The sequence below is a fragment of the Bubalus kerabau genome, chromosome 2 (genome assembly GCF_029407905.1).
Source record: "Bubalus kerabau isolate K-KA32 ecotype Philippines breed swamp buffalo chromosome 2, PCC_UOA_SB_1v2, whole genome shotgun sequence".
In the NCBI taxonomy this organism is placed as follows: Eukaryota; Metazoa; Chordata; class Mammalia; order Artiodactyla; family Bovidae; genus Bubalus; species Bubalus kerabau.
The window spans coordinates 115,813,966-115,841,960 of NC_073625.1; the positions used below are offsets into that span (position 1 = coordinate 115,813,966).

The window sequence follows — 27,995 nt, forward strand, 5'->3', positions numbered from 1 at the left end:
AATGCCACTGATTTCTAAGAAACTGAATTCATAGATCTTCATCATTCAAGGTCTTCCTTTAGGTCCAGGGCTTCAATTGACATAGGTCCTGAGGGCAGATTGAAGGCCCACAAAGACAGGACTCATACAGGTAAAGGCTTAATTTTCAGTTCAGTCGCTCAGTCATGTCCGACTCTTTGCGACCCCATGGACTGCAGCACGCCAGGCTTCCCTGTCCATCACCAACTCCCGGAGCTTACTCAAACTCATGTCCATCAAGCTGGTGATGCCATCCAACCATCTCATCCTCTGTCATCCCCTTTTACTCCTGCCATCAATCTTTGGCAGAGTCTTTTCCAATAAGTCTTCTCCAATACCACAGTTCAAAAGCATCAATTCTTCCGCGCTCAGCTTTCTTCACAGTCCAACTCTCACATCCATATATGACTACTGGAAAAACCATAGCCATGACTAGATGGACCTTTGTTGGCAAAGTAATGTCTCTGCTTTTGAATATGCTATCTAGGTTGGACATAACTTTACTTCCAAGGAGTAAGCATCTTTGAATTTCATGGCTGCAGTCACCATCTGCAGTGATTTTGGAGCCCCCAAAAATAAAGTCTGACACTGTTTCCCCATCTATTTGCCATGAAGTGGTGGGACCGGATGCCATGATCTTCATTTTCTGAATGTTGAGCTTTAAGCCAACTTTTTCACTCTCCTCTTTCACTTTCATCAAGAGGCTTTTTAGTTCCACTTCACTTTCTGCCATAAGGGTGGTGTCATCTGCATATCTGAGGTTATTGATATTTCTCCCAGCAATCTTGATTCCAGCTTGTGTTTCTTCCAGTCCAGAGTTTCTCATGATGTACTCTGCATAGAAGTTAAATAAGCAGAGAAACAGTATACAGCCCTGACGTACTCCTTTTCCTATTTGGAACCAGTCTGTTGTTCCGTGTCCAGTTCTAACTGTTGCTTCCTGACCTGCATACAGATTTCTCAAGAGGCAGGTCAGGTGGTCTGGTATTCCCATCTCTTTTAGAATTTTCCACAGTTTATTGTGATCCACACAGTCAAAGGGTTTGGCATAGTCAATAAAACAGAAATAGATGTTTTTCTGGAACTCTCTTGCTTTTTCCATGATCCAGTGGATGTTGGCAATTTGATCTCTGGTCCCTCTGCCTTTTCTAAAACCAGCTTGAACATCAGTAAGTTTACAGTTCACATATTGCTGAAGCCTGGCTTGGAGAATTTTGAGCATTACTTTTCTAGCGTGTGAGATGAGTGCAATTGTGTGGTAGTTTGAGCATCCTTTGCATTGCCTTTCTTTGGGATTGGAACGAAAACTGACCTTTTCCAGTCCTGTGGCCACTGCTGAGTTTTCCAAATTTGCTGGCATATTGAGTGCAGCACTTTCACAGTATCAGCTTTCAGGATTTGAAATACCTCAACTGGAATTCCATCATCTCCACTAGCTTTGTTCATAGTGATGCTTTCTAAGGCCCACTTGACTTCACATTCCAGGATGTCTGGCTCTAGGTCAGTGATCACACCATCGTGATTATCTTGGTCATGAAGATCTTTTTTGTACAGTTCTTCTATGTATTCTTGCCACCTCTTCTTAATATCTTCTGCTTCTGTTAGGTCCATACCATTTCTGTCCTTTATTGAGCCCATATTTGCATGAAATGTTCCCTTGGTATCTCTAATTTTCTTGAAGAGATCTCTAGTCTTTCCCATTCTGTTGTTTTCCTCTATTTCTTTGCATTGATCGCTGAGCAAGGCTTTCTTATCTCTCCTAGCTATTCTTCGGAACTCTGCATTCAGATGCTTATATCTTTCCTTTTCTCCTTTGCTTTTCACTTCTCTTCTTTTCACAGCTATTTGTAAGGCCTCCCCAGACAGCCATTTTGCTTTTTTGCATTTCTTTTCCATGGGGATGGTCTTGATCCCTGTCTCCTGTACAATGTCACGAACCTCATTCCATAGTTCATTAGGCATTCTATCTATCAGATCTAGGCCCTTAAATCTATTTCTCACTTCCACTGTATAATCATAAGGGATTTGATTTAGGTCATACCTGAATGGTCTAGTGGTTTTCCCTACTTTCTTCAATTTAAGTCTGAATTTGGCAATAAGGAGTTCATGATCTGAGCCACAGTCAACTCCTGGTCTTGTTTTTGCTGACTGTATAGAGCTTCTCCATCTTTGGCTGCAAAGAATATAATCAACCTGATTTCGGTGTTGACCATCTGGTGATGTCCATGTATAGAGTCTTCTCTTGTGTTGTTGGAAGAGGGTGTTTGCTATGACCAGTGCATTTTCTTGGCAAAACTCTATTAGTCTTTGCCCTGCTTTATTCCGTATTCCAAGGCCAAATTTGCCTGTTACTCCAGGTGTTTCTTGACTTCCTACTTTTGCATTCCAGTCCCCTATAATGAAAAGGACATCTTTTTTGGGTGTTAGTTCTAAAAGGTCTTGTAGGTCTTCATAGAACCATTCAACTTCAGCTTCTTCAGCGTTACTGGTTGGGGCATAGACTTGGATTACTGTGATATTGAATGGTTTGCCTTGGAAACGAACAGAGATCATTCTGTCGTTTTTGAGATTGCATCCAAGTACTGGAATTTGGACTCTTTTGTTGACCATGATGGCTACTCCATTTCTTCTGAGGGATTCCTGCCCGCAGTAGTAGATATAATGGTCATCTGAGTTAAATTCACTCATTCCAGTCCATTTTAGTTCGCTGATTCCTAGAATGTTGACATTCACTCTTGCCATCTCTTGTTTGACCACTTCCAATTTGCCTTGATTCATGGACCTGACCTTCCAGGTTCCTATGCAATATTGCTCTTTACAGCATCAGATCTTGCTTCTATCACCAGTCACATCCACAGCTGGGTATTGTTTTTGCTTTGGTTCCATCCCTTCATTCTTTCTGGAGTTATTTCTCCACTGATCTCCAGCAGCATATTGGGCACCTACTGACCTGGGGAGTTCCTCTTTCAGTATCCTATCATTTTGCCTTTTCATACTGTTCATGGGGTTCTCAAGGCAAGAATACTGAAGTGGTTTGCCATTCCCTTCTCCAGTGGACCACATTCTGTCAGATCTCTCCACCATGACCCTCCTGTCTTGGGTTGCCCCACAGGCATGGCTTAGTTTCATTGAGTTAGACAAGGCTATGGTCCTAGTGTGATTAGATTGACTAGTTTTCTGTGAGTATGGTTTCAGTGTGTCTGCCCTCTGATGCCCTCTTGCAACACCTACCGTCTTACTTGGGTTTCTCTTACCTTAGGCGTGGGGTATCTCTTCACAGCTGCTCCAGCAAAGTGCAGCTATTGCTCCTTACCTTGGACAAGGGGTATCTCCTCACTGCCACCCTTCTTGACCTTCAACATGGGATAGCTCCTCCAGGCCCTCCTGTGCCCACGCAGCCACCGCTCCTTGGATGTGGGGTTGGTCCTCCCGGCTGCCGCCCCTGGTCTTGGGCGTGGGGTTGCTCCTCCTCTCTCTGAAGGAGATCAGCCCTGGGATTTCTTTGGAAAGAATGATGCTAAAGCTGAAACTCCAGTACTTTGGCCACCTCATGGGAAGAGTTGACTCATTGGAAAAGACTCTGATGCTGGGAGGGATTGGGGGCAGGAGGAGAAGGGGACGACAGAGGATGAGATGGCTGGATGGCATCACAGACTCGATGGATGTGAGTCTGAGTGAACTCCGGGAGCTGGTGATGGACAGGGAGGCCTGGCATGCTGCGATTCATGGGGTCGTAAAGAGTCGGACATGACTGAGCGACTGAACTGAACTGAACTGATAGTTAACCTGTGATTACACTGTAACTCATGCTACATTCCTCAGTTTACTACTTATCTTCCTAAATCCTGTTTGCCCCTAACGTCCTGAGCTCACTATCTCTTAAAAAGGCTTCTAGCTATAGTGTCTCTAAAAATTCCAAACTTCTATAAGCTATAGTAAAATATGCTAACTTTACAGCATTCCTTAAATCTTTAACTTCTGTTTAAATTATTTCTAAGCCCTAAATTCAGTAAACTCCTTTGCCATAAACATTCTCCTCACAAATAGGCTTCAGATAGCAATCCCTCCCATGGCCTCAAGCTATGGCCTATGTGCTCATCCTGGAACACTCTTTTGTAAAAGTCCTTGAACTAATGTCAATGATTAACTTTATGAATTATTTTCTGAGCACAGCTGCAGAAGGCTTTGTGCCTTCTCATGCTCCTCTCAAGAACAATAAGCACCTTAATATTCCTTTTCAGTCAACTCAGCCGAGCAGAGGAAAAGACAAGTCAGAATTACAAGGCCGAACTCCTTCATCCCGGGGCTGTGCCTACAGAATGAGGAGAGGGGTCTGGGGCCATGCCTCCATTTTGTCAGTAATGCCTAACATGGCTCTTAACATACAACGAATCCAGATCAGAAGAGAAGAAGTAAAGCTCTCACTGTTTCCAGATGACATGATACTGTATTTAGAAAACCCTAAAGATGCTATCAGAAAATTACTAGAGCTAATCAGTGAATTTATCAAAGTTTTAGGATACAAAATCAATACACAGAAATCACTTGCATTTCTATATACTAACAATGAAAAATCAGAAAGAGAAATTAAGGAATCAATCCCATTCACCATTGTAACAAAAATAATTAAATATCTAGGAATAACCTTACCTAAGGAGACAAAAGAACTGTATACAGAAAATTATAGGACACTAATTAGACTGCAAGGAGATCCAACCAGTCCATTCTAAAGGACATCAACCCTGGGATTTCTTTGGAAGAAATAATGCTAAAGCTGAAACTCCAGTATTTTGGCCACCTCATGCGAAGAGTTGACTCATTAGAAAAGACTCTGATGCTGGGAGGGATTGGGGGCAGGAGGAGAAGGGGACAACAGAGGATGAGATGGCTGGATGACATCACAGACTCAATGGACGTGAGTCTGAGTGAACTCCGGGAGTTGGTGATGGACAGGGAGGCCTGGCGTGCTGCGATTCATGGGGTCACAAAGAGTCGGACATGACTGAGCGACTGAACTGAACTGAATATTCTATTAAGTGGAAAGTAAACGTTTTTCAATTTATTTAAACAATTCTGGACATTTAGGTTGCTTTGAATTGTTAACTCTTACAGATCCACAATGAACATCCTTTTGCCCATAACTCTTTTCACATATTGAATTATTTCCTAAGAGAAGATTCCCTCAAAGTAGAATGGCTGGGTCAATGGAAATCAACATTTTTATGGCTCTTAGTAAGTCTTTTTTTTTTTTTTTTTTTTAAATAATTTATTGGTTTTGGATCACAAAATATAGGGAAGACACGAGGGCAATGCCTGTGACCCCTTGGCTGAAACTTCTCTTCCAGAGACACTTTTTGGGCATTCTCTCACATCCTAACAGCTGCAGAGTATAGTATCTGACCACATGGGAAGCATGAACAGACTCCCTTTAAGTCATGCGAATCCCTTCCAATAGTCTTCCAGCTCACTTCTGCCAATATTGCAACTGGACTGGTTGTTCCAACTGTTCATGTCTTAAAGGTCTCACAAACAAACAGGCTGCAGACCAACGATGCCTGCACAGCCCCTGGACCCGCCTGCACTGACTAATGCCCCTCGGCTATACCCCATCTGCCTGTGGCACCTGCATGGCAGCCCCTGGGGGCCCCCACATCCTAGGGTGGCGATGGAGGATGGGCGGCCAGGCCAAGCATGAAGAATAAACAGTCAATTTTATTTGGCTCAGACTAGGAATCCGTGAGTCTTGAGGACCTCTGTGAATTTGCCAATTTTCTTCTCGATGTTCTTTTCAGCCTGCTTCCATAGCCTCATGAGCTGCTGCTTTTTCCGGTAGTGGATCTTGGCCTTCTCCTTTCTCTTCTCCTCCAGGGTGGCTGTTACTGCCTGGTACTTCCAGCCAACCTCATGAGCCAGGCGCCCTAAGTAGGCAAACTTGCGAGTAGGCTTCAGACGCACAACCTTGAGGGCAGCAGGAACCACCATTCGCTTTTTCTTGTCATAGGGTGGTGGGATCCCATCAAACACCTTGAGGCGCTCCAGAGCAGCTTGGCCCCGCTTGGTCTTGTGGGGCAGCATGCCTCGCACTGTCCGCCAGAAGATGCGGCTGGGGGCTCGGAAGTGGTAGGGGCCAGGGGAGGGGTTGGTGTTCATCCGCTTGCGGAGAAAATCCAGGTATTTCAACTTATTTCTGTAGAAATTGCCAGAAATGTTGATGCCCTCACAGCGCACGACCACAACCATCCGGCCTGCCCCTCTGCCATCTTCGGCAGCCGCCTGGGAAAGCCTTAGTAAGTCTTGATAAATTTCAAAAGGTGTTTTAAATTTGCTCAGTTCAGTTCAGTTGCTCAGTCGTGTCCGACTCTTTGTGACCCCATGAATCGCAGCACGCCAGGCCTCCCTGTCCATCACCAACTCCCGGAGTTCACTCAGACTCACGTCCATTGAGTCAGTGATGCCATCCAGCCATCTTATCCTCTGTCGTCCCCTTCTCCTCCTGCTCCCAATCCCTCCCAGCATCAGAGTCTTTTCCAATGAGTCAACTCTTCCCATGAGGTGGCCAAAGTACTGGAGTTTCAGCTTTAGCATCATTCCTTCCAAAGAAATTCCAGGGCTGATCTTCAGAATGGACTGGTTGGATCTCCTTGCAGTCCAAGGGACTCTCAAGAGTCTTCTCCAACACCACACTTCAAAAGCATCAATTCTTCATCACTCAGCTTTCTTCACAGTCCAACTCTCACAACCATACATGACCACTGGAAAAACCATAGCCTTGACTAGATGGACCTTTGTTGACAAAGTAATGTCTCTGCTTTTTAATATGTTATCTAGGTTGGTCATAACTTTCCTTCCAAGGAGTAAGCGTCTTTGAATTTCATGGCTGCAGTCACCATCTGCAGTGATTTTGGAGCCCCAAAAAATTAAGTCTGACACTGTTTCCACTGTTTCCCCATCTATTTCCCAAGAGGTGATGGGACCAGATGCCATGATCTTTGTTTTCTCAATGTTCAGTTTTAAGCCAACTTTTTCACTCTCGTCTTTCACCTTCATCAAGAGGCTTTTTAGTTCCTCTTCACTTTCTGCTATAAGGTGGTGTCATCTGCATATCTGAGGTTATTGATATTTCTCCCGGCAATCTTGATTCCAGCTTGTGCTTCCTCCAGCCCAGCATTTCTCATGATGTACTCTGCATAGAAGTTAAATAAGCAGTGTAACAATATACAGCCTTGACGTATTCCTTTTCCTATTTGGAACCAGTCTGTTGTTCCATGTCCAGTTCTAACTGTTGCTTCCTGACCTGCATACAGGTTTCTCAAGAGGCAGGTCAGGTGGTCTGGTATTTCCATCTCTTTCAGAATTTTCCAGTTTATTGTGATCCACACAGTCAAAGGCTTTGGCATAGTCAATAAAGCAGAAATAGATGTTTTTCTGGAACTCTCTTGCGTTTTCCATGATCCAGCAGATGTTGGCAATTTGATCTCTGGTTCCTCTGCCTTTTCTAAAACCAGCTTGAACAACTGGAAGTTCACGGTTCACGTATTGCTGAAGCCTGGCTTGGAGAATTTTGAGCATTACTTTACTAGCGTGTGAGATGAGTGCAATTGTGCGGTAGTTTGAGCATTCTTTGACATTGCCTTCCTTTGGGATTGGAATAAAAACTGACCTTTTCCAGTCCCATAATCTTTTATGAGAAGGACTATCATAGGGCTTCCCAGGTGGCACTAGTGCTAAAGAATCCACCTGCCAATGCAGGGGGCATAAGAGATGTGGGTTCAGTTCCTGGGTCGGGAAGATCCCCTGGAGTAGGAAATGGCAACCCACTCCAGTGTTCTTGCCTGGAGAATCCCATGGACAGAAGAGCCTGGCAGACTAGAGTCTATGGATTCACCAAAGAGTTGGACACAGCTTAGCAACCAAGCAACTTTCATTACTCTCATCAACATTGGGTTTTGATAACTTAATAATTGAAAAGAGTCTCTCAGATTCATAACAGTCACTAAAGAGGCAGCTTGGTTAGTGGAAAGACCCTGGTCTTTGGAGCCTGACAGTCGTCACAGGGTCAGTATCAGCTTTGCCAGTTGATATTGGTCAACAAGCTACCCAACCCTTCTGAACCTCAAGTTTCTTCATTAATAAAAAGGGAATTATGGCATCTAACATGACCATGATTGTGAGGACGAAATAAAAATGCTAGTGAAATGCTTGGTGCCTAGGCAGGAGTAGTTTCCCTTCCTCTCCTGTTACAAGTGAGTGCTAATATTTTTCATAGCATGTGTCTTGTACTTTCTCTTTTGTCAATCATCTGTGCATGTCCTTGCCCATGTATCTCTTGGGTTCTTAGTGGTTTCTTTTTTAAATTAATTTGTATGAGTGTTGGAATATCAAGATGTATTAACCCCTTCTGTTAGATGTGCTGTAAATCATTATTTGGCTTTTAATATTTTTCATTATATGCAGTTTGTATATTTTAAATTAATTAATTAATTTATTTTTGACTGTATTGGGTCTTTGCTAGGACTTCTCTAGTAGTGGTGAGTGGGGGCTATTCTCTAGTTGTGGTGCATGGGCTTTTCACTGTAATGGCTTCTCTTGTTGCAGAGCTCAGGCTCTAGGTAACTGGGCTTCAGGAGTTGTGGCACTCGGGCTTAGCTTCTTTGCAGCATGTGGGATATTCACAGACTAGGGATCAAACCTGTGTCTCCTGCATTGGCAGGCAGATTCTTTACCACTGAACCACCAGGAAAGCCCCCTGCCACGTGGATTCTGAATCACTGGACCACTAGGGAAGTCCAACAGTTTATATTTTTTATAAAAAGTCTGCCGGTGCTTCGCAACAAGAGAAGCCACTGCAATGAGAGGTCTGTACACTGCAATGAAGACCCAAAGCAAGCCTTCAGTTCAGTTCAGTCACTCAGTCGTGTCTGACTCTTGGCGACCCCATGAACCGCAGCACACCAGGCCTCCCTGTCCATCACCAAACTCCCAGAGTTTACCCAAACTCATGTCCATAGAGTCAGTGATGCCATCCAGCCATCTCATCCTCTGTCGTCCCCTTCTCCTCCTGCCCCCAATCCCTCCCAGCATCAGGGTCTTTTCCAATGAGTCAACTCTTCGCATGAGGTGGCCAAAGTACTGGAGTTTCAGCTTCAGCATCAGTCCTTCCAATGAACACCCAGGACTGATCTCCTTTAGAATGGACTGGTTGGATGTCCTTGCAGTCCAAGGGACTCTCAAGAGTCTTCTCCAACACCACACTTCAAAAGCATCAATTCTTCAGTGCTCAGCTTTCTTCACAGTCCAACTCTCACATCCATACATGACCACTGGAAAAAATATAGCCTTGACTAGACGGACCTTTGTTGGCAAAGTAATGTCTCTGCTTTTGAATATGCTATCCAGGTTGGTCATAACTTTCCTTCCAAGGAGTAAGCGTCTTTGAATTTCATGGCTGCAGTCACCATCTGCAGTGATTTTGGAGCCCAGAAAAATAAAGTCTGACACTGTTTCCACTGTTTCCCATGAAGTGATGAAACCAGATGCCATGATCTTAGTGTTCTGAATGTTGAGCTTTAAGCCAACTTTTTCACTCTCCTCTTTCACTTTCATCAAGAGGCTTTTTTAGTTCCTCTTCATTTTCTACCATAAGGGTGGTGTCATCTGCATATCTGAGGTGATTGGTATTTCTCCCAGCAATTTTGATTCCAGCTTGTGCTTCTTCCAGCCCAGCGTTTCTGATGATGTACTCTGCAAATGTTAAATAAGCAGGGTGACAATATACAGCCTTGACATACTCCTTTTCCTATTTGGAACCAGTCTGTTGTTCCATGTCCAGTTCTAACTATTGCTTCCTGACCTGCATACAGGTTTCTCAAGAGGCAGGTCAGGTGGTCTGGTATTCCCATCTCTTTCAGAATTTTCCACAGTTTATTGTGATCCACACAGTCAAAGGCTTTGGCATAGTCAATAAAGCAGAAATAGATGTTTTTCTATTAAGAAGAGGTGGCAAGAATACACAGAAGAACTATACAAGAAAAATCTTCACAACCCAGATAATCACAACGGTGTGATCACTCACCTAGAGCCAGACATCCTGGAATGTGAAGTCAAGTGGGCCTTAGAAAGCATCACTATGAACAAAGCTAGTGGAGGTGATGGAATTCCAGTTGAGCTATTCCAAATCCTGAAAGCTGATGCTGTGAAAGTGCTGCACTCAATATGCCAGCAAATTTGGAAAACTCAGCAGTGGCCACAGGACTGGAAAAGGGCAGTTTTCATTCCAATCCCAAAGAAAGGCAATGCAAATCATGCTCAAACTACCGCACAATTGCACTCATCTCACACACTAGTAAAGTAATGCTCAAAATTCTCCAAGCCAGGCTTCAGCAATACATGAACCATGAACTTCCAGATGTTCAAGCTGGTTTTAGAAAAGGTAGAGGAACCAGAGATCAAATTGCCAACATCCACTGGAACATCAAAAAAGCAAGAGAGTTCCAGAAAGCAACCCTTGCCCCCCACGAAAAAAAAGAAAAAACTCTATTCCTTTTTCAGCTAAGAACTGAGAGGTCTCTGATAACACTGTTTACATTGCATAAGGGGAGCCTTCTCTGAGGTTTTAGAATTTTAGAGTGGTCTCTTGGTATCTGTAGGGGATTGTTTTAAAGACCCTACCCTCTACAGATACCAAAATCTGAGAATGCTCAAGTTTCTTATATAACAGAATTTTCATGTAACCTATAAGCACCCTCCCATATACTTAATTTTTTTTTTTTCTTTTGGCTGCACTGCATGGCTTGTGAGATCTTAATTCTCCAACCAGGGAATGAACCAAGGTCCCTAACAGTAAATGCACCAAGTCCAAATCTCTGGACCGTCAGTGAATTTCCCCCTCTCATATACTTCAAATCATGTCTAGATTACTTATAATACCTAATACAATGTAAATGCTATGAAAATAGCTGTGAATAGCATACTCCTTCATGCATACACACATACACACATTTGTCAGTGAACAGCAAATTCAAGTTTTGCTCTTTGGAACTTTCTGGAAATAAAAAATAAAATTTCAGTCCATGGTTGGTTTAATTTCTGGATATGAAACCTATGGATATGGAGGGGCTACTGTACATACATATATTTTAGTACATTAGCAGAACCTTTGAACAAGTAAGGAATATACAATAATTTTCAAGTGCTCTTGGAATCCTTTTAGTCTTTGGCTCGCCAAGCTTCATAAGGGGTACTTGGGAGGTATCGTTGATAGAATTTACTCTATCTGAAGCTGTTCAGCATCTTTGATCCCCACTGCCTGTATTTGCAGATCTCCTCTATCAAGTCTTGCTGCTCCAAGATAGATGCCAAGATCTCACTTTCAGAGCCTTTCTTGTCTTTGGGGTGCAGGCCTATGACTTAGCACCACAAATCAGAGGCTTCCTCACATGACATATATTTAGAAGAGGAAATAAAAGGTACCAGCACCAGATGGAGGCAGAAACCTGAGGCACCAGCACTCTACCAGGGGGCGGTGATGTAAGCTGTGGCTCTGGATGGAGCAGTGGCGGCAGGGGGTTGTCTCTGCTGGAGTTCTCACTCCTGCAGCATGATCTGCTACTGTTCTTCCAAGGGCCTCCTGGAGATTCTGAGAGACACCTAAAGTTCTTTAATAAACCCAAACGGAGTGAATGCTCATCTCTGCAACCAAGAACCCCAACTAACACTGAAAATTACTACAGTCAGGATTTAAGGTTTTTCTCTTCCCAAGAAAACAATAATAATAGTACCTGGCACATACTGAGTGTCTACAATATGCCAGGAACTGTTAGGATAGCTATATTTAGATCCACACTTATACATACACACATATACATTTTTTTGATAGTTCTAAAAGTTACATATTCTTGTCTCATTTTCCTTTTATAATAATTTGATTTATTTTTGGCTGTGCTGGGCCTTTGTTGCTGCATGGGCTTTTCCCTAGATGCGGTGAGCAGGTGCCACTCTCTAGCTGCAGTGCGCAGGCTTCTCACTGCTGTGGCTATGATGCAGAAGCTCCCACAGTAGAGGCTCTGGGCTCTAGAGCACAGGCTCAGTAGTTGTGGTGCAAGGCTTAGTTGTTCCACGGCACGTGGGATCTTCCCAGATTAGGAATCGAACCTGTGTCTCCTGCATTGGTAGGTGGATTCTTACCACTGAGTTCCCAGGAAAGCCCCTCATTTTCCTTTTTAAATGAATAATTTTATTTTCTTATTAAAATGACTCATGTTTGTTAAGATAAATTCAAGCAACATGGAAAAGTATAAAGAAGATGATCCATAACCAGCATTAATATTTAGAGGACAACATGTGAGACACCTCTCTCTGTGCATGGAGACTGATAGTGGGGAAGAGAGAATAGCTGGAGATAGATAGTTGAGTAGGTATAATTTTATAAGCATGACGTTATAACATAGAAACTCTTTTTTCAATTGGAACAAGACATTTAGTTTTTTATTTGAATTAACAGAAGAACCAGCGGATGTGAAAATGAAATAATTATTCAACTTAGAAAAAAATGTGTCTTTACCATAAGCAATATTAGTTCCAAGGATACTCCTCCAAGATTAGGGAAAAAAATCATGAAAACTCATAATTAGATATGCTATTTTATAAACTTATTTAACTTTAAATAGTTTTTGATCTATCTGCTATGAAAAATAAGGAAAAGAGCATCTTATTCTCCTATACCTCCTGTTTTTGTTATTTCCATTATTTTTACTTTCTGTAACCTTTATGCTGCTACTGCTAAGTCGCTTTAGTCGTGTCCGACTCTGTGAGACCCCATAGACAGCAGCCTACCAGGCTCCCCCATTCCTGGGATTCTCCAGGCAAGAACACTGGAGTGGGTTGCCATTTCCTTCTCCAATGCATGAAAGTGAAAAGTGAAAGGGAAGTCGCTCAGTCGTGTCCGACTCTTAGCGACCCCATGGACTGCAGCCTACCAGGCTCCTCCGCCCATTCTTTCATTTTCTTAATTCCATGTCTTTATTCTCTAACCAGATCCAGTATGTATCCCTCATAGTTGATCCATTTCCAAATTCAGTGTTTTGGTTTCTCACTTGGTTAGCAGCACTTCACTATGGAGTGCTTTTTCTTGGGCGCTGGGTTCCCTGAAATCTTTCCTTTTGGATGATCTCTGTTGCTTTCATTATTAAGAGGATAAACTTGTAGATACTGCTTCATGCCTTCAAGTTTTGTGTTACTGTGAAGAAGTGTGGAACCAGTCAGATTCAACCCTTTTGAAGAAGACTTCCTTTACATACCAAACATTAATCTGGTCTTAAAAATGGAAAAAAAACAAAAAACAAAAAAAAACCCCACCATCCCTCCATGAACAGGATTTGTAAACCACTGCCAAGATGAAGCCACTGACAAGTTTCCCAGGCCTCACAGTCTATGATACTATGTATGTGCACTCAGCTGCTCAGTTGTGTCTGACTCTTTACAACACATGGACTGCAGCCCACTGGGCTCCTCTGTCCATGGAATTTTCCAGGTAAGAATACTGGAGTGGGTTGCCATTTCCTCCTCCAGGGGATCTTCCCGATGACCCTGGACCAAACTTGTGTCTCCTGCATTGGCAGGTGGATTCTTTACCACTTGAGTCACCTGGGAAGCCCCTATGATACTATGAGAACCAGTGAATACTGTCCTTATTTCCCCAGGTAGGATGACTATATCCCAGTTCCTTGGTCTTTAGAAAGGAATCAACCTCATTGTGAAACGGGGACAATTGATGAGGAAGTGAGAGACAAGATCGTCCACAGTGAGGGTGACGGGTATGGAGAGTCAGGAAAGCTGAACCTTGTTCCTCAGTTAATCTCGTTATCACTGAGCTAAATATAGATCAGGTTCTACGCAGATTCTAAAACTGTAGCTTATTTCCCCAAACAAGTTTTGTCTTCTTGATGGTACTAATATCACTATGATAATGACTTACAATAAAATTTAACAACTACTGTGAAGTATGCAGGAGGAAAGGGCGGAGGAATAAATATTCTAGTTCTATGTGAACAATAGGGTTTCCCAGGTGGCACTAGGGGTAAAGAACCGGCCTGCCAATGCAGGAAACATAACCTTGGGTTCGATCCCTGGGTGGGGAAAATTTCCTGGAGAAGGGAATGGCAATCCACTCCAGTATTCTTGCCTGGAGAATCCCATGTCCAGAGGAACCTGGCGGGCTACAGTCCATAGTATCGCAAAGAGTTGAACACGACTGAAGCGCCTTAGCACAGCACAACACATCTGAACAAGACACCTGCTTCAAGCATGCCCATCACAGACACATGCTTCAAGCATGCCCATCATGCCCATAACACACATCAATGCCTGCTTAATCCCACGGTCAGAGCTAAATGATGTATCCCATCACGGAGATACACTTTGGAGATATCCTACCATTTAATCTCTCAACACACCTCTGAATTTGGAATGATCTCTATTGCTATTTATAGAGGAGTAAACTCAGAATCAGATTAGTTAGGAAATCCATCAAGGGCACACAGCTAATAAGCAGTAGTGATGAGTTTCAAATCTAGGTTATTCTGGTTCAAAATCTCACTCATATCACAAAGTCTCAATTGACGGACTTGGAAAATATGAGCCACTCAGTAAGTGTTTCTGATTTGAATTTTTATAAAACAAACCTAAAACAACTTAGTTGAAGAACTGTAATGATATAAATGTTCCATGGCATTGAACAAAGACTCAAGGAATTCACACGAAGGGTAGAAACTAGTGTTCCTTTCATCCTCATTAATGTCCAAGCCCAGTAAGCAAGAGGCTATGTTCCTCTTAGTCACTCAGGGTCCCAGGCCAATAGTGGCTGGCTGCATCACAACACGTTATTTCCATGACTGCTGAGGCTAGAGAAATGAACACCACACCAGCTCTTAAAGTGTTTTCCCAGAAGTGACACATGTCACTTCCCTTCACATTTCTTTGGCCAAAACCAGTCACACAGCCATATTTCAAAGCGGGTGGGAAAGTACAGTTACCATGTTCCTGGAAGGAAGAAAGGGGAAGTATCTGGTGAACAGCGGAAAGCCCCTTCTGACCTCTAGGGAACCACTCACCTGTTTTCAGCCCCTTTGATCTTGTCTTTTTCCAGAATGGAACATAAATGGAAGCATACAGTGGGTAGCCATTTACAGCTGGCTCTTTTCGCTCAGCAGGATATTTGTGAGACCCATCCGTGGTGCTGCCTGTTGAGGTAGTTTGTTCCTTCTATTTGGCAAGTGACATTTCATTGTCCAGTTGTTCCATAATTCATCAGGTGAAGGGCTTTCTAGCAGATCTTTAGTGTTTAGTCCACAAATGCCTGCTTGGGCCTTGTTTGCTACCAGAGATTTTTGTTACAAGTTCCTGTTCAGTTACATGTAATGGCGGCGTATTTACCTAACATCAGCTGGTCATCAACCTGCAGCTACTAGACGGGGTAGGTCTCCAGGAACTTTAACTTCCATATACGTCTTCTATTGGATGATTCATCCACCCACTCACCTGTTCTTTGTTTAACTGAATATCTGCTAGGTGCCAGGCATTGAGCGTATCATGTGGAAAGGTCAGTCTGGGTTCCTACTTGTATAGAACTTACACTTTTTAGCCCATTAATCCCTTCATGATAGGTGAAGCAGGCTGGAGGAGGGAAGGGGAAATGACAAGAACTCTTTGATGGCAAGTCCAAGGTCTTTGGGTCTAGTTACTAGGCAGTTTGAAATGACACATTAATCTTGTAATTGTCTGTCTTTTGGTGACAAGATGGCCCTACTGAAGAGAACCCATCTGTGTATATTTCTTTGTAGTTTACAGTGTTTTCATACGAATTCTCCCTTTTCATCCTCACAACAACTCTGGGAGAGGCAATACTTATTATCCCCACTTCCTTGATCAGGTCAGGTAATTGAGGCTCAGAGAAATGAGCAGACTCTTAGGCCTGACATCACGATCTGGAAAAAAACATCCAGGAAACTATTAGGGAGTGTCTCACACCAGCTTGTTAGAGCCTGGGCCTTCTGATGATGCTGTAAGTTTTTATGAGGTCTATAAATATCTACCTGCATTTCTTTTTCCTGGCATCTCTCTTGTATCTAACCTGAAGTTCATGTTTGTTTTGTCAGGTGGCTTCAGGTCAACACCATTCAGTTATGAGAGTTTAAAAGTTGTCCTGGCTGATATCAAGACAGGAGGACTCTGGCCTATATAATCTCTATATATGCCCCTTACCTTTCATTACCTCCCAAACAATTGGGAAATGAGTGTGCCCTGCTGGAGTCATTTAGGTCCAAGGGTCTAAAAATATTTTCTAGATTGTTACTTACTGGCAAATCAAGTCCTGAGGTGAAGGCTCAACATGGCCAGGTCAGAGGTATAGGTAGGACAAGCACTCAGGCTAGCGTGAGGGTGGACAGCACCTAAACAGCTCCCAGGGGAGAGTGGGTGTGGACATGCTGTGATGTTTACAGTCTGGCTGAGCCGGTCTGGAACGTAAACAGGGTCAGAGGCAGCAGATTCTGCCAAGGTCTCATGGGGGATTAAATGATGGGACAGAAAGCAGTGTGCTGCTCATTTCCATTCAGAGATATTTGGTGGGCTGCAACCCTGATCTAATCTGCCAAAAGGTCACCTTCACGTCCCAAGCTGCTATTACTGGTGTCTCCTAATGCCAAGGTTACTGTCACAAAGCATCTGAAAGGCTCATCCATCCCTGTCATGAAAGGCCCTAAGTAATTAATGAACAAACGATCAGCCAAGCTGCCACACTCATTGGCCATGTAAATATGAGGCCCACAGCGCATCATCTTCAAGCTCCAACGTCTCTCCACCACAGACCACAGATACGCTTACTTTACCTTCTCCTCTGAAACCTGAAGAGTGGGCACCCGGTGGTGGGAGGCATTCAGGAGGAAATTTTCTGTGTCTGAAGATTGGTTACCGGCTCTCTCCAACACACAGAAAGAACAGCAAGCAAAGCAGGTGTTATCCTGAAGTAGGCTTTTCATCATTTAGGTCAATCCATCTGCCCATCCATCCATCATCAAGAGCATATTTCCTCACCCATAGCACTGAGCATATGAAATGGCTCAACCCCTGCTCTGCCATTAGAGTTCATGGTGCAGCTCCAGCATTTAAATGATGCCCTCATGAAAACGAACCTGTTGTACTCTGAGGTGGTGTGTTCATTATCACCAGAAAAACACAGTGAAAATGATATTGATTTTATTGCATTATTTTACTGACTAGAACGCCAGACTTAATAGTGGGTATAAGTATAAAAATAATCGAATTCTTACAAATAATATTTTGCTGCTACAGTACTGAATAATTAGTGAAGGTTGCAATTATAATACAACTTTAAATAACATTCTTATAATGGATTTAACACAATCAACCAGGGGCTAAGGTTTAAAGGTCTGCAAAGAGAAATTTGGGACAATGTGAAAACTCAAAAAGTTAATTTTCCAGCTACAGGCTTCATTTAACCAAAAATCCAACAACACAAATGTTAACAAAACTCACAGCAACCCCTGATGAGAGGTCTTTTAAGAAACAGGCAAAATAATACAGAAACCTGGGTTAGTTTCCCAGGTAGACTGGTTCCATGCCATCCCTGTCTAGTCCCATCCTTCCTACCCACAAACTCTGCACCTGAAGTGCACTATTATGTATCCAAGAGAGAGAAAAAGGATAAAGCCAGAATCTAACATACGATCCCTTTTAAATGTGCTCTTTACAATGCCCAGAAGACACAGCCAGTACAAGATATGTCTCTTTTTAGACCTCAATTGTCCCCTTGAGTTGCACAGGGTTTTCTGTGAGCACTTTAAACCAAATAGGATGGATTATAACACACTTGAAAAGATACTTTAGCACAACAAATTAACTGACATTTAATACCTTAATCTTTCTAGTAGTTTAAGCAGTTCCTTTCTCTGGGGATTCAAGAAAAGAAAAAGAATACATACTCAACAGCCAACTCTACAAAACTGTATCTGTTTCCAAGAATGCACAGGAGAACCTCTGAATGACGCTTTGTCAAGAAGGAAGGAATGGAATGTCCCTTCTAATCCCCACAGTTTCAGACAGAAAATAATCTCTCTGATATTAAGGGTGGTGTTCAATAAGATACAAAATACTTAGATACTGAACTTTGCATTCTTCCTCTCTCTAAAGAAGTGCTCTAGTTTTGAAATCAGTGTATCTTAGAACCATGGGTCAAAACCCTAATTTGGGGTGTATTTCACTTCACTTTTTTTCCTTCAACTAAACTAAGCCAGGAACAGTTGGCCTGGACACCACTCTCGCTTCTGCCAGCAGCACTCACAGTTACAGCAACAGGATGCCCCGACAGTGGGCAAGATGGCTTAATGGGGGCTCCAAAAAGTCACCTGTGAGGACTGACCCTGATGTGTCTACTCTGGGAACTTATATATCTGAATGAACATCATCCTTCAAAGACATTTTCATGGGCAGCCGTCCCGTCTTATCTTTGCAAAGACGCTGCCCTCTCATTTGGGCCAACATTAAGAACGACCTCTTCAAGAACTTAACAGTTACATCTTAGTTCTTGACCTCAAATGCTGATAACCCAGCTTGATTACAGTCTCCACTCAGCAATTTAGGCTCTAAATGACTCAGCTGCTTCTGAAAACAAATTTTTGTCAAAGGAGGAAGATTTGTCAGCATCTAAGACATTCAACTGAATAGGTTCCAGACTCTGATAATGTTCACAGAAACATGCTTCCAATATGTGGGAAACACAGCCTCACCACAGGAACAGGGCAAGGCAGCACTCAGAAGGATGACTAAGTCTGGCCACGTCTGTCAAAAACCCAGGTCATCACCATACACTTCCTTCATCCAAAGCCACGTACCAATATGCTCCTTGCTAATAAGCATGAGCCAGCCACTATTAACAATGACCACAAGCATCCAAGCAATACATGTAAGGACCTGAAAGGACTTTTCAACATTTTGTTTTTGTACTTTATGGCATTAGTTTAGCTAATGCTTACCAATATTAAACACAACTTTTACGACCACTCTCTCAAGCTCTCTTTGATACTGGATGGTGAGGCATCTGCCAGGGAGGTGAGGCAAGAGGTACAGTGGGAAGAGGGAGCCAGGCAGAAGGTATGGGTCCTGGCTCTCTAAGCCAAGGTATTGATCCCCTCTGAACGTTCCCTTGTCCGAGAAATGGGCCCTCTCATGCCCACCTCACAAGGGTGTGGTGAGGCCAAGTACTCTGCACAGAGCCTGGCTCTGCTGGGAACACGTGAGATGCTCATTGGGACTATTTAGGCTTTCTAAAATGTCTTTAGCAAGGCTGGGTCATGGGGCAAAAAATAAAAGACACCAGATTTCAGACCCTCTGGAGCTTCGGCAGACTCCACAGATGATGGTAGGCCCCAGTGAGCACTGCCCTGCTCTGAGAGTCACCACGCTCTGGCATGCTGCATGACACGGTGGCTCCATGTAGCCCCACACTTTCCTACTGAGGTCTGAGCATCTTATGGGCAGCTTCCTCAAGTGGGGCCCCACACAGGACCATGGCATTTCTGTGAGCAGGAATCACTCCAGGTGCGTGGACTAACCTGAACCTGTGCCTGGGCTTCTGGTCACCAGGGGAGCATCTAGCCTGTCCCCTCAGTCCCGGGGCTGTTGCCCCACCAGCTGTTTCTCAGCTCAGGGAGGACCCTTCTGAAAGTATTTTAACCCCAATCAGGAATGAAGCCGGCCTCTCCCTTCCTCACCCAGGTAGGCACCAGCACTGGCACCCTAAGCCCCCAGCCCCGCAAGCCGCCTAGGAATTGCATATGTGATGTGACCTCAGCCTTGCAGGGGGCCTCCGTTTTTCACAGTAAAAGAAAAAACAACACTCTCAATCCACTTCACATGCACAAAACCACTCCCAGGAAAGCCTCTTTGAAACTCACAGCACACTCTGTCCTGGATGTTGGGATTCTGCTCCACAACACTCTGGGGACAGAACGCTTCATTCGGTGAAGAGTATAGCTTCTGGCCCCGGGCACAGGAGATGACCTGCCAGCTGTGATGTCAGCTGCAGGTGGTGGGCTTGTATGCCTGGGGACGGCCCCCACTGCGGCCCTGGGTCCCGGGGGCCAGCAAGGCTCTGCAGCAGGAGCCCAGAAGCAGCAGCCTCCTCGCGGCCCGGCTTGCTGGCTCAGGTGAGCTGAGGCTAGGAGCTCAAGCTCTCCAGTTAGATGAGAACCCACGAGGCACAGAAAGGCATGTCTGGTTGCACGGAGAGAGGCAAGACCCAAGATCTCTAACAGGTGATGCTATGTTAAGTTCGCACCCACTGACAAAAAGCAGGGTTCTTTCCATGTGTCTCATGAGATGAATGCAATTTAAGCACTAAGTGATCACACCTGAAGAGTAACCTGGCTGCGGTGGGGCGACGGTGACTTGTGCAGACCACGGGACTCAGGAATTTGCACTCAAAGCCGTTAGGACGAGGATTACACTAGGATTAGATTCATTGTGAAGAGATTAGAGAACCCTGAAGGAACAACCATGCCTGGGCTAGAACGGTCTCCAAAGGCTGCACCATTTCCAGAAGTGTGGGTGTCACTGCACTCCAAGCTTTAGGGTGAGAAGTTATTTTACTTCTGTGTTCACTTCATCCCAAACCAGGATGTTCAAAAGCAGATGACAAAGATCATGGGTCCACAGCAGCAAAAGGCACAGCATTGGATATGCCCTCCTGGCAGGACCCACGCCACAGCCTCATACAAATGTGTGGAGCCGCCTCCCCGCAAGCAGATGCTCCATTCCCTAAACAGCCAGCAGTCTTTAGTTCTCAGATGCTAACTTGAATTACACCCCTGTTTCAGGAGGGAACTCTGTAGTAGTAGAGAGAGTTACAAATTACTGTTTGAGAGAAAATAAGTTATTTCTTCAATGAATAAATAGCTTTGAGTGGTTGGCTGAACCAACCAACCAACACTGAGTTTGTGGACGAGATCAGGGCTCCTAGCAAAGATGCCGCACTGGTGGATAAACAGACGCACATGTGGTTCCAGCCCAGCTCCCCTTTCTTCCTTGGGAATCGCATACCTGGCTTCCCAAAGCACTGGCGTCTCAGAAAATGGACACACCTGTTCAGCCCATTTCCTGAAGCACATTCAGCTGCTTTTCCATTAGTGGTGAAGTACCTACCAGCTTGGACCCAACCTGCATTCAGACTTCTGCTCCACACACAGCGGCCTTGGCCTCAAGGGTGGAGGTCTGAGCCCACACCCCGTGCAGTGCCCTTAGGGCCAGCACCTTCCCCCAGGGTCCTTGCCCAGTGCCCAAAGGGCTCACCATGGGGCGGCTGGATGCCTCAAACTAGAATCAAACGAAACTTGTTTTGCTCTGATCCAGACATGAATGGTAACATGAGAAGTAACCGCAAAGGAATAATCCTAGATAAATGTGTCCCTTTGACTGAAGAAAACAAACTGGAGCTGTGTGCTACGCCTCACAAGTTTCAGTTCCTCCCTCTAGGGGTTGTTTGGAGAACGTTGCACAAGAAGACTTGGGAGCGTGTGAAAATGCTGCATGCATGTTAACCTGCAGCAATTCCAAACACTAGTGGCATGTCCTTCAGCATCTACTGTTCAGCATGTAGCTACTGGGCAGGAAGACAACGAAAGAGCATTTCACTGTAAATGAACCACCGACTAGAGTCCTATGGAAGTGTCTGAGGAGAAGAGGCCTTCTTTCTAGAGCAGTCTTGGAAAGAATCCGAAAGGAGGCCTCCCTCCCTCCTTCTGCATTTACTAAAGTGCAAACTGAGGAAAACCTGGGTTCCTGCACGGATGCCTAGTGATCAGCCCTAACTAAGAGCCACTCCAGAGCTGTGGCCATGCTGCGGTCACACGGGGACTTGACTGGATTGGCCCGTGTTCACGTTCACAGTAGCAATGAAGGTGCCGGGTGAGCAGCCTGCAGTTCCACATCCAGGGGCTCCAGCTGTCCCCCCCACTGTGGTCACGTCCCCCCTGCCCATCCCCTTTCTGCTGGCTGCTCAGGGCTGGCTCCACTAGTCCTGGGAGCGGCCCCAGCACAGTGCTCCCCTGGTGCAGTCAGAGCAAGGGGCCCCTCTCTCTTCTGCATTTAGAAGTAGTCTCTTCTCCTGCTCTCATCACTGATGAAAGATGGGTTATACTGTCCGGGGAAAATGCAAGAGTGCCGTGATCCTGGCAATCCAGTGTAGGCCGGGTAGAGTCCATTTCGTTCAAGTTCAGGATTCCTTACACTTGAGGGCTGGTGGCCAAAGAGAAAAGAAGAAAAATCAATTTAATCTTAGGTTTAAATCTAATAGATAACAAAAAAAGAAACAACGAATGCTACATTTTGATGAATTTAAAATGGAGGCAGCTATACTTAGTATAGAAACGCTGGGCTGGAAGAAGCACAAGCTGGAATCAAGATTGCCGGGAGAAATATCAATAACCTCAGATATGCAGATGACACCACCCTTATGGCAGAAAGTGAAGAGGAACTAAAAAGCCTCTTGATGAAAGTGAAAGAGGAGAGTGAAAAAGTTGGCTTAAAGCTCAACATTCAGAAAACTAAGATCATGGCATCTGGTCCCATCACTTCATGGCAAATAGATGGGAAACACTGGAAACAGTGTCAGCCTTTGTTTTTTTGGGCTCCAAAATCACTGCAGATGGTGACTGCAGCCATGAAATTAAAAGACACTTACTCCTTGGAAGGAAAGTTATGACCAACCTAGATAGCATATTCAAAGGCAGGGACATTACTTTTGCCAACAAAGGTCTGCCTAGTCAAGGCTATGGTTTTTCCTGTGGTCATGTATGGATGTGAGAGTTGGACTGTGAAGAAGGCTGAGCGCCAAAGAATTGATGCTTTTGAAGTGTGGTGTTGGAGAAGACTCTTGAGAGTCCCTTGGGCTGCAAGGACATCCAACCAGTCCATCCTAAAGGAGATCAGTCCTGGGTGTTCTTTGGAAGGACTGATGCTGAAGCTGAAACTCCAATACTTTGGCCACCTCATGCGAAGAGTTGACTCATTGGAAAAGACCCTGATCCTGGGAGGGATTGGGGGCAGGAGGAGAAGGGGACGACAGAGGATAAGATGGCTGGATGGCATCACTGACTCGATGGACATGAGTTTGAGGGAACTCCTGGAGTTGGTGATGGACAGGGAGGCCTAGCATGCTGCAATTCATGGGGTCACAAAGAGTTGGACACGACTGAGCGACTGGACTGAACTGAACTGAACTGATACTTTGCAGAGCAAGGTCTCACCTACAAGTCAGGACCTCCCAGATTGTCTCTTTATGGAACCTGGGACCCTTTGCCCATATTTTAAGGGCAGAGTTTTAGAAACATTATACAATCAAGAGCAGCCCAGTGACCCAGACCTGGGTTAATTGTTCTCTTGATTATTATCAAAAGTAACAATTATCTGATTACTATTTTGACTTTCAAAAAGGCGTTTCTCTCTGGAGCTCAAAGGCTTTACTTTTTTAAAGTAATTTTCTTTATTTATTTATGGCTGTACTGAGGTCTTCGTTGCTGTGCAGGCTTCTTATTACCGTAGCTTATCTTATTGAAGAGCACAGGCTCTGGGGCACTTGGGCTTCAGGAGTTGCAACTCCCAGGCTCTAGAGCACAACAGGCTGAACAGTTGCGGCCTGCAAGCTTAGCTGTTTCTCAGCTTGTGGGATTTTCCCTGGTCAGGGATTGAACCCAAGTCTCCTGCATTGGCAGGTGGATTCTTTACCACTGAGCCACCAGGGAAGCCCCAACACAATGGCTTTAGATCCTCTATGGCATTTAGTGGTACATTACCATCCCAGCTGAGAGAGGGGCCTGGCCTTTGCAAGGTTGTCTGGCCACCCATCAGAGGGAGTTAGGACCCCAAAGCAGGAGGTGAGCTGATTCTCAGGTGTCTCTCTGATCAAATCCCAGCTTAGTGGGTCGTGACTACCTACCTAACGCAAAAGGAGCCCCTAAACTTAGACTCTGCCTCTACAGACTGCTCAGCCTACTGTCTGAAATGAAGACGGGGCTCATTTAAGTTCATGACTGCATCTCTGTAAGACAACTCTTTAGCTAATGGCCTGGGAACATGCAGCAAAGGTGGGTCTTGTGACGCTGCAGGCCTGTCAGCTGCTCTGTCCTGGCGCTGCTCTGAGGAGCCTCTAGAGGAGGGTGTGAGGATGCGGGCAATCCAGCAGAGATACAGGCTTAGTTTTAGCTGCAGTTATCAGAGGAAAAGAACTTGCCTGACAAGCCAAAGGGAAAGCAAAGCCCTTATGTGGAAATAGGGCTTCCCTGGTGGCTCAGATGGTAAAGAATTTGCCCACAATGCAGGAGACCCAGGGTTCAATCCCTGGGTCTGGAAGATCCCCTAGAGAAGGGAAATGGCAACCCACTCTGATATTCTTGCCTGGAGAATTTCACAGACAGAGGAGCCTGCCGGGACACAGTCCATGGGGTCGCAAAGAGTCGGACACAACTGAGCGACTAACACTATGGGGAGATTCCAACAGGAACATCTGAACTAGGTCCATCTTCGTAACTACAGTTATCTTTCCCCTTAGTTCTTTTTGTTTTTCTTCTACGCCAGGTTCAAAATTTTCACAGTCTGTTGAAACTACAGCTTCCTTAGCTTGAACCGCCTCTCCCATCCAAAGTCTAAACCCACAGGTTAGTCTCTATAGCAACCAGAGGGGCTGTGCTTTTAACAGGATCGCCTAAAGTGATTAAGTCCTCACAGGCAAGGTTTCATTGCTGTACCTCTAACAGCTTTGCACAGCTTTGCATCACCTGATGACTGTTTATTTTCCAGCTCAGGTATCCCTGCCTGTGTTTGCTTTATGGCTGATGCAGCGTAACACAAAAGAACCGAGCAGGCATGGGAATATGACATGGGTTATTCAATGTGGGACAGAAGAAGCAAGGGTTCAAGGTGGTCTCCCATCTTTCCAAACGACCCAGTCCAGGGCCAGACATAGCAAATTATTAAAAACCTATTGAATCTTCTAAACCTTTTGACAAGTGCTGGTTGAGGATGACATTGAATTATTCTCTTTACACTTTTTCCCAGTCCCTCAGTTTCAACTACCGAACCACATGACATAAAGCATGGCACACAAGAGACAAAAATGAAAGGGTCAAAGACCAAATACCATTAGATTCTTTCTCTATCTTTTAACTTCCAGTTCTATAACTTAAAAGCAAGTTCAGTGACAAGACGTTTATTGCTACAACCTCATAAAGTACATACTGTGCTCTTTAGAAGTACTCATCATATCTCAATGTCGAAACTAATAAATACTATGCAAAGAGATAGTAAGTAAATTGAATATTAAATTGTATGAGACAAAGGTATAGGCCACCATTCTCTTTTACCCTTAATAAGCTGGAGTGTTTTTACTACAACAAAACAGAATCCCTTGGGAGTTCCCTGGTAGCCTGCTGGTCAGGACTCAGCGCTTTCACTTCCAGGGCTCACATTTAATCCCTGGTCAGGAAACTAAGATTCTGGAGGTTGGAAACTAAGATCCTGCAAGTTGTGCGTAGTGACCAAAAAACCAAACCAAAACAAAGAGAAAAATCCCAAAACAAAAAAACAGAATCCCTTTAATTCTCCAAGGAAGTTGGAGCTGGGAGGTCACTTGGGCATGGGAATACACACCGAGTAATACACGTCTGTCATCTGGAGGAGGTTTTTGGTACTTCCATTCTCATGCATTTCAATAGCTTCTCGGCCCCATTCTTGTGAGCGAGGGTTCTTGGGGTACTCAGCATATGGGGACATCTGGAAATCCCCACTTTTGAAGATAAGTTTGCTTATGTCATTTTTATTCTTTCTGCATGGTAAAAAAAAAGAATCGAAAGTTCTGTGAGGAAATGATATTTGTGAAAATACCATCTAGCTTTTCAACAAGGAAAAACAGACCTAAAGATACCACTGTATTTTTTTTGTAATTGCCCACTGAGAAATGTTGTTATTGTTCTTATTTTTAGTATTTACCTATAAAAATGCAACTGGATGTAAATATATTATATGCAAAAAGCTTCCAACCCAAATGGTCAGGTTACTGGGGGGAGAGAGGACAAAGATAGCTGCAGTGGAGCAGATTTAGACGCTACTGGGGGACAGAGATCACTGTACTGTTGGGGTGGCCAGGGAAACAAGAGTCATAAATTCACAAGGTGTTGGAGCTAGAAGGGCTTGATGGTTCTTTAGTCCAGGGGTTCCCAACCTGCTCCAGGGGCTCTGGGGATGGGGCTTTGTGAAGGATATGACTTCTCTTGGGATAACAGTTTGCCTCTAGCAAAGCTGGGACTAGAATTCAGGCCTCCCAACTCCTTGGCCAGTGCTCTTCCACTTTATGAAGCTGTTAGGGGAAACAATGACAGAAACCGCCACCTGGCCAGGCAAAATAGTAGCCATTTGCGTGAGCTACCTTACAACAGGAGGTCCTGGTAAGGAACTCAGAACTAATGAGCTACCCAACCGGAAGAACTTGGGAGAGGTCAAAAGGAGAGAGGAGACCCCAGTCCGTATGTCCTACCGACCTCCCAGAATCCTCCTTGCTGGAGTCCATCTTGGTTGAGTAATGTGTGCACCACCAGGAAGGACACTGAGTCAGAATGACTGGCCAGAGACAACCCGGAAACTAACCCATCACCATAAAATCTGAGACTCGAGCCACGTGGTAGAGCCGTTCTCCTGGGTTCCCTTACCCTGCCCTTCTCTGCCCGGGCACCCCTTCCCAAAAAAGTCTCTTGCTTTATCAGCATGTATGTCTCCTCAGACAGTTCATTTCCACATGTTAGCAAGAGCCCACTCTCAAGCCCTGGAAGGGGTCTCCCTTCCTACAATAGAGCTACTTCACAAACCATGAAAATAGTATGTTTTGTTGGCAGAAATGCCCGCCTATATATATACCCATATAAATCCTCATGTCAGCAGGGCAGAGAAACCCTAGCACAAGTTCCTACCATTGACAGTCCTCTGACTGCAAACTGTTGGAGAATGTATTATTCACCTTCTGTAACGGGCCTCAGATCAGACAGTAAGATAACCTGGAGTTTCCTCCCTCCACCTCACTTTGCTGTAAACGAACTTTCTAGGGAAGACACCACATCATTCAGAATCTTAAAATGTCCAGCATGGGCCTTAGGTGCTGTCTCTTTTTACAAGCTGAGAACTGATGTGCCTTTGTGCTGCTCCCTGAGGGGTGGAGCATCCGGTCTCAAACAATGCCTCAATGATTCACAACGACCTTCTCCCAGGGACCAACAGTCACAAACTTTCCCCAGATGGCTGTATTACCTGACAGGGTGCTTAGTAGACAGGTGGCTTCTATGCCCTGCAGAACTCAAGGTCTGTCTCTCTATCTCCTAGTCTCACACCCAGAACTTTATTTCTACTCATGCGGTTTCTCTTGGATGCTTTGATGGCAACTTTGTAAACGATAGGTCAAGACTGAACCCTGAAGCCTGCGTCCCTGGATGGGAGCAGTTGGCCCTCTGCAGCCTTCCTGGAGATAGAGATTATCTTAAAATGCCCTTTGGGTCAATGGTCAAAAAGATAATTTGCTACTTTTGTAGGTCCCCTCCATCAGACATGTCAGGGTAATTCCTGCCATTTATTACCATCTAAACCAAAGATTTGAGTTTTCCTTTAAATGAATAACCACAGAGAAGGGAACTGACTCCTTTTTCTTCCTTTTCCATTCAAAACCCAGTCCCACTGCTATCCACGAAGCCTAGAGTCAAGCTTACTACTGTCTGCTTATCTACATGCCTGCCACTTCTCCATTGCTAAATATTCAGGCAACCCCTTTCATCTTTGTTCGCTTCTTAATTTTCCCACTTAAAGTGTAAAAGTCAATAGCTGTTGGTATCCTCAGGGTTACGCAGCCATCGGTTGTGCAAGTTTAGAACAAT

The 27,995-nt window shown here is 44.6% G+C and overlaps 2 protein-coding genes across 6 annotated transcripts in view; both read right to left on the reverse strand.

Annotated features, from left to right (window-relative positions):
• Positions 1-5,257: 5,257 nt before the first annotated feature.
• Positions 5,258-6,296, reverse strand: LOC129643641 (60S ribosomal protein L13a-like). Its single transcript, XM_055568466.1, has one exon. It carries the CDS (start codon positions 6,256-6,258, stop codon positions 5,740-5,742), a length of 519 nt encoding a protein of 172 aa, XP_055424441.1. The 5' UTR covers positions 6,259-6,296; the 3' UTR covers positions 5,258-5,739.
• An 11,084-nt stretch (positions 6,297-17,380) lies between these two features.
• HEG1 (heart development protein with EGF like domains 1) overlaps positions 17,381-27,995 on the reverse strand; it is an 83,749-nt gene continuing 73,134 nt past the window's right edge. For all 5 annotated transcript variants that reach the window (XM_055568451.1, XM_055568449.1, XM_055568453.1 and 2 more), the window contains 2 exons: positions 25,732-25,906; positions 17,381-22,323 (listed from right to left, as the gene is read on the reverse strand). In XM_055568451.1, coding sequence (XP_055424426.1) covers positions 22,174-22,323; positions 25,732-25,906 — 325 coding nt within the window. In that variant the 3' untranslated portion in view covers positions 17,381-22,173. The remainder of the gene's footprint in view (positions 22,324-25,731; positions 25,907-27,995) is intronic.

Excerpts from the sequence above, each read along its gene's own strand:
- LOC129643641 (XM_055568466.1), bottom strand. The coding sequence starts at position 6,258 with ATGGTTGTGGTCGTGCGCTGTGAGGGCATCAACATTTCTGGCAATTTC.